Raw genomic sequence first — 7,486 nt, 5'->3', positions numbered from 1 at the left:
TATATATATATATATGAAAAAGTTCCATGTCTGGGGCACACCATAGCTTCCTAGAAAGGCAGCTTCTATATACCAGGCCACAAGGCTATACAAGAAAGCATTAAATAAAAACATTCCCAGCACATAGGCAAAAAAAAAAATTTTTTTTTGTTATATATATAAAAGTCAGGAAAATATTTAACAAAAATAAGCAGGCTTATGGGTTGTTAAGAAAGTGGCTCCTCTCTCTCCACCCCTCCTCATGCCAAATGTTCATGGAAATAAAAAATTTTAGAAAAACATAACTATTGAAAAGTAGGGATGAATGCTGACCAAAAGACAGAAGACTAGAAGAATTCTTGCATAGATACTGTGCTGATAGTAAAAGGAAGGAGGATACTAAAAGCAGACCGTGTCACTTTCCATCTATCATTAGACAGCAGGTGGCAACTCCAAAAGGAGTGGGAGGAGGCTTGCAGGAAATTTTGGAAATACTAATACAGAATGCAGAAGCACTCACGTCTATAGGTGGTGGTATAAAGTAGTGCAGTTTTTTGAAGGGGAGTTTAGCAATCTCAATCAATATTAGAATTGGAAATATCCAATCAGATACCAAAGATATATCTACTAGAAATATTGTAAAAATTACAAGGTGAATACTCACTCCATGTTTCTGCATCAGCTAGAAATTTAACTCCCAATGCCATTGCAAAATTTGAGCTGAGACAGGCTGCCAGCTTCTGGATAAATGTCATATTTCCATAGTAGAGATGGATGCCAGCAGCTGGAAAGTAGACGGCGAAAAAAAACAAACCTCCCAAAGCAACTGCAATATTCACTGCAATTAAGAAGAAAATTATAAGGTCAATTTAAGCAATCTTCAAGAATCTAACATGCAAATATTTTTGTTGATGAGTGCACGAAAATAAGTGCTGTGAGAAACAGAAACTTGTCTGTTTTATACAACATTGCTTCCCTCAGCACAGGGCTCTAATAGATAAAGTAAACAGCATGCAAAATTAGTGAGCAATATAAGTATAGAGATACAAATCCTAAGAATGAATGAAAAAGAAATGCTAAAGATTAAAAACAGTGTAACCAAAATGAAGAATGCTTTTGAGAGGTTTATTCATAGACTGGACATGGCTAAGGAAAGAATCTCGGAGCTTATGGATAAAAATCTCAAGAACTGTAAAGCAAAGAAAACAAAGACTGAAAAAAAAAAAAAAGGACAGTACAAAATATCCAAGAACCATGTGACAATTGCAAAAGGTAAAATAAATGCATAATGAGTACATAAGAAGTAGAAAACAGAAAGAATCAAAAGAAATATTTGACCCAATAATGACTACAAATTTCCCCCACATTAACGTCAGACGCCACACCACAAACCCAGAAAACTCAGAGAACACCAAGGATAAATGCCAGAAAACTTCAACTAGGCAAATCATTTTCAAGTTACAGAAAATCAAAGATAAAGAAAACAAAAGCCTGAAAAAAGCCAGAGGAAGAAAATACCTTACTTATAGAGGAACAAAGATAATTACATCCAACTTCTTTTCAGAAAATTTCTGTGAGAAATTTTCAATAACTATAAAATATCAGAATGCATTAACAGAGTTACAGAAGAGGAGACACACATGACTCATATTAGTAACACACGCTCAGCTTCATCAGCAATTGGGAAATGCAGATTTAAGTTGCTATGCGATAACATTTCACAGCCCTAATTTGGCACAACTTAAAGCTTGGCAATTCTAAATATTGGCAAGAATATGGAGCTTGATGATTCTCATCTTCTTCCAGTGAGGCTGTAAATTCATAAAACCACTTTGCACATAAGCCCTCAACGGGAAAGGAAACGATTTTTCTTGTTCTTTGTATGTTAGACCCTATACAAGGTCAGATATCCACATTTTTTTTTTTTTTTTTTTTTTTTTTTAACCCCTAAAAAAGGTCAAATTTCCCCTTTTTTTTTTTTTTTTTTTTTTTTTGAGACAGAGTCTCACTCTGTTGCCCAGGCTATAGTGCAGTGGTGCGATCTCGGCTTACTGCAACCTCTACCTCCCAGGTTCAGGTGATTCTCCTGTCTCAGCCTCCTGAATAACTGAGATTACAGGTGCCCACGATCACACATGGCTAATTTTTGTATTTTCAATAGACAGCGTTTTACCACGTTGGCCAAGTTGGTATCGAAGTCCTGACCTCAAGTGATCCACCCACCTTAGCCTCCCAAAGTGCTGGGATTACAGGTGTGAGCCACCACTCCTGGTCACAGATATCCAAAAATTTAAATGAATGAATGAATGAATGTATAGTTGCATCCACTGACTAGACTTCCTATTCATTCCCTTCTTCCAATCCTTCACAAACCTACCTCAATTGAAGCATTTCCAGGCCTTTCTCAACCTGGAATATCTTAATCCATTTCCTTTTTTCAAATGTGTACACTATACTTCATTAATTTTCATTGTTCTCTGCATGTCTTCTTATGATGGTTAATGTTATATGTCAGATTGACTCTCCATGGGGTATACAGATTAAACATTATTTCTGGGTGTGTCTGTGAGGAGGTTCCCAAATGAGATAAACATTTGAATTAGTAGACTCAGTAAAGCAGATGGTCCTCCCTAATGTGGGCAGGCATCATCTAATGTGTTGAGGGCCTAAAAAGAACAAAAGGGTGGAGGAAGCGGGAAATTCTCTCTCATTTCTTCCTTGCTGCCTGCTTGACTGGGACATCAGTCTCTTCCAGCCTTTGAACTGGGATTTACACCATCACCTCCCCTGGTTCCCAGGCCTTCAGAGTCAGACTGGAATTATATCGCTGGTTTTCCTGGGTACCCAGCTCATACTCTGCAAATCATGTGACTATCGCTAATGTATTTCATAAACTACTTTGTTTGCATATAATATTCATGTCCCCAAGGTCAATATTAGCTCTGTGGGGCAGACAGTATATTTCAGATACATACGCTGGGCACGGTGGCTCATGCCTGTAATCCCAGCACTTTGTGGGGCTGAGGCGGGCGGATCACCTGAGGTCAGGAGTTCAAGACCAGCCTGGCCAACATGGTAAAACCCCATCTCTACTAAAAATACAAAAATTAGCCGGGCATGGTGCCAGGCACCTGTAGTCCCAGCTACTTGGGAGGATGAGGCAGGAGAATTGCTTGAACCCAGGAGGCAGAGGTTGCAGTGAACCGAGATTGAGCCACTGCACTCCAGCCTGGGCCACAGAATGAGACTCTGTCTCAAAACAAACAAACAAACAAACAAACAAACAAACAAACAACAGAACAAAACAAATACACAGAAGACACACAATGAGGATCTATTAATCAAGTGCAAGAACCCTTTCTTTCATTGAAGCAGTACTGCTGTTTTCTTTCTCTTCACATATACCACTCTCATCATCAGATACTAGCAAACATCAGTCCCTCCAACGGAATATACAGGAGCCATCTCCATCTCAACCCTTCCTGGTGGAAGGGTTTGACAAATACCATACATGAAGTAGCAGCTAAAGGTTAGAAAGAACACCCAGACATGATCTTATTTTGGTTTTTGTCTTTTTTCGCATGTATCCTATGCTATGTTAATTGTCATTGCTCTCTTCATTCCCTTCCAAATCATTTCACATGTATATGATATTTGTCTTTTCGGTTAGAGTGTGTAAGCAGAGGCTGTAGATGAGTTGGCAGCTAAAGTGTAGTTACTGAGAATATTTCACCACTGGAATCTCAGACTCACCTTTACTGAAGAAAGTGCTAACCATAAAGCTGAAGCATATTGTGGCGATGGCATAAAACAGCAAAAAGATAACGATAAGGGTTGGGTCACTGCTTTGGATGACCGGTGCCGGTTTAACCTAGCAAAACAATTAGGAAACCAGTTTAGTCATGCTCTAAGTGGTACTGCACCAAAACCAAAGAGGAAAAATGAAACATCCATAAGTATTTTAAGAGTCTTAGTGAAACTGATGACTTTGCTCAGTGAAATGGAGAGTTAACAATTTATTTCTTACAGATGGCCCATCCCTCTAGGTCTAAAGTTTTCTTTGCTGAGAGACTAAGCAGTCTCTGAGTTTCCACTGTGGGGTCAACAAAAGCCACATTTTCATCCCCTAGAAACCCAAGGCCCATTTGGTCCCACACCACGTTTCTGCTTTCCCTCTCAAAGTTTATTCACAACATGCTGCAATCAAATAGACACTTGCCTTGACAAAGAAAACTATGCACATAAAAATGATGATAATAGAATACAAACAGAGGAATGTGAAGAAATAGGCCACCCAGAGCATCCAATTACTGACTCCTATCATGAGCTGATATTCCTGTGGGAGAGTTGACAGAAATCAGATATCATGTAAAATAATACATCCATACAGTGCCTTAGAGTTTTCAAAATACATTCACAAATATTATCTAGTTTAATGTCTACAATCAAAATGGGTTAAATAATGAGTATTATTATCTCCAATTTATAAAGGATAGAATCAGGGCTCAGAAAGTCAAGTAGCTTCATCAAAATTAGTCAGCTAGTGAGTGGCAGTACTGTGATTCTTAAAAGCCCAGAAATAATTTCCCCAGTAATTCACCTTATATTGTTAAGACAAGTAAAACAGTTAAATAAAGCTATAAACCACCTATATTATCACTTCCTTTCTTTTTATATCCTCTCCCAGAAGGAATTAAAAAATTTTAAATATATTTTAATTCACTCACAATGGTTAGAAACAAACATTAAAAATAAGATAACAGGTAAGGAAGAAAAAGCTCACAGAATTTTAGCAATAATCTTTATGAACTATACATTTTCTTTAGAGGTAGTTGTTTATAGACATATGTGGTATTTCAAGTTTTAACAAAAAAACTTGAATATATAATGTATAAGTCTGTTAAGAAGATTCAAATAAGTGATATAAGTTTTCAGAGGCTAATTTAAATATTTTTACTGAATTTTATTAATATGTCAGTAGTAAATTCTATGGCTTTAGGCTGTATAAGGGCAGATAACTGTATCTGCCTGGCACATAAAAGGTGTTTAATAAATGTTTGCTGAATAAATAAATGAATGAACGTGAGAATCTTTGGAAATATGCATATTTTCCAGTTTTAAAAAATGAATACAGGACCACTTTATTACTTATAGGGGACAAAATAGAGAAAGTGTCTCTTTTAAATTTTCTAGGGATCAGTGCTAGAACCAGACTTAACAAATTTTATCGAACAATTAAAATGACAAAGTATATTTAACAAAAGAAGTGCAAGAGTTCTACACAGAACACTATAAAACACTGTTGAAAGAAATTAAAGCATAATAAATGGAAAGATGCCTCACTTATATGGATCAGAAGACTTAATATTATTAAGATGGCAATACACCTCAATTTGTTCTGCAGATTGAGCACAATCCCTTTCAAAATCTCTGTAGTTATTTTACATAGATTGACAAGCATATAGAGTCTTGCTCTGTCACCAAGGCTGCAGTACAGTGGTGCGATCTCGGCTCACTGCAACCTCCATCTCCTGGGTTCAAGATCAATAAGGAAAAAGAGAGACAATTTAACCTAACATACACAGAGCATGCCACCCAGCAAAACAGAATACAGATTTTCTCAAGTGTGCATAGAACATATCCAGGATAAACCATATTACTCTACAAAACAAGTTTTATTACATTTAAAGACAAAAGATTTCAACACAAAAAACCACAAAACATTGCTGAAAGAAACTAAGGCAAATATACATTAAAGACATCTCAAGCGTTTTAAAATGCAGATTTTATTATTACTCAAGTATAGTGAAGCCAACAGATCAGGAGACAATTGCCACTGAGAAAACATAAATAATGATCCATTACTGGGTATATACCCAAAGTATTTTAAATCATTCTACTATAAAGACACATGCACACGTATGTGTACTGCGGCACTGTTCACAATAGCAAGGACTTGGAACCAACCCAAAAGTCCATCAAGGATAGACTGGATAAAGAAAATGTGGCACGTGGATCATTCTAAGATGGCCAAAGAGGAACAGCTCAGGTCTACAGCTCCCAGTGTGATTGACGCAGAAGACGGGTGATTTCTGCATTTCCAACTGAGGTACCTGGTTCATCTCACTGCGACTGGTTGGACAGTGGGTGCAGCCCATGGAATGTAAGCCGAAGCAGGACGGGGCATTGCCTCACCTGGGAAGTGAAAAGTGTCAGGGAATTTCCCTTTCCTAACCAAGGGAAGCCATGAGAGACAGTACCGGGACACTCCCACCCTAACACTGTGCTTTTCCAATGGTCTTCACAAAAGGCACACCAGGAGATTATATCCCACACCTGGCTCTGTGGGTCCCATGTCCACAGAGCATTGCTCACTGCTAGTGCAGTAGTCTGAGATGGAACTGCCAGGCAGCAGCCAGGCTGGGGGAGGGGCATCCATCATTGCTGAGGCTTGACTAGGTAAACACAGCAGCCAGGAAACTCAAACTGGGTGGAGCCCACAACAGCTCAGTGAGGCCTATCTGCCTTTGCCGACTTCACCTCTGGGGGCAGGGCTTAGCTGAACAAAAGGCAGCAGAAACTTCTGCAGACTTAAACGTCCCTCTGTGACAGCTCTGAAGAGAGCAGTGACTCTCCCAGCATGGAGTTTGAGCTCTGAGAATGGACAGAATGCCTCCTCAAGTGGGTCCCTAACCCCCAAGTAGCCTAAATGGGAGACACCTCCCCAGTGGGGGCCAACTAACACCTCATACAGCTGGGTGCCCCTCTGAGATGAAGCTACCAGAGGAAGGATCAGGCAGCAACATTTACTGTTCTGAAATATTTGCTATTCTACAGCCTCCGCTGGTGATACCCAGGCAAACAGGGTCTGAAGTGGACCTCCAGAAAACTCCAACAGACCTGCAACTGAGGGTCCTGACTGTTAGAAGGAAAATGAACAAACAGAAAGGAATAGCATCAACATCAACAAAAAGGACATCCACACCAAAACCCCATCTGTAGGTCACCATCATCAAAGACCAAAGGTAGATAAAATCACAAAGATGGGGAGAAACCAGAGAAGAAAAGCTGAAAATTCTGAAAACCAGAGTGCCTCTTCTCCTCCAAAGGACTGTAGCCCCTCACCAGCAATGGAACAAAGTTGGACAGAGAATGACTTTGACAAGTTGACAGAAGTAGGCTTCAGAAGGTTGGTAATAACAAACTTCTCTGAGCTAAAGGAGCATGTTCAAACCCATCGCAAGGAAGTTAAAAACCTTGAAAAAAGATTAGATGAATGGCTAACTAGAAAAAACAGCATGGAGAAGACCTTAAATGACCTGATGGAGCTGAAAACCATGGCACGAGAGCTACATGACGCATGCATAAGCTTCAGTAGCCTATTCATTCAAGTGGAACAAAGGGTATCAGTGACTGAAGATCAAGTTAATGAAATAAAGCAAGAAGACAAAATTAGAAAAAAAGAGTAAAAAGAAACAAACAAAGCCTCCAAGAAATATGGGGCTAT

General features: G+C 38.9%; 1 protein-coding gene across 1 annotated transcript in view; it reads right to left on the bottom strand.

The window, feature by feature from the left end:
• Window positions 1–7,486, bottom strand: part of LOC108513759 (ATP-binding cassette sub-family A member 3-like) — a 163,109-nt gene that overhangs the window by 107,713 nt on the left and 47,910 nt on the right. The window contains 4 exon segments of the mRNA XM_017849615.1: window positions 500–501; window positions 644–817; window positions 3,733–3,850; window positions 4,199–4,315. Coding sequence (XP_017705104.1) covers window positions 500–501; window positions 644–817; window positions 3,733–3,850; window positions 4,199–4,315 — 411 coding nt within the window.

The sequence above is a fragment of the Rhinopithecus bieti genome, unplaced genomic scaffold (assembly GCF_001698545.2).
Source record: "Rhinopithecus bieti isolate Rb0 unplaced genomic scaffold, ASM169854v2 scaffold_1918, whole genome shotgun sequence".
NCBI classification, from domain to species: domain Eukaryota; kingdom Metazoa; phylum Chordata; class Mammalia; order Primates; family Cercopithecidae; genus Rhinopithecus; species Rhinopithecus bieti.
The sequence above is the reverse complement of the archived record's forward strand: the minus strand, read 5'-3'. Positions and strand labels throughout refer to the sequence as shown.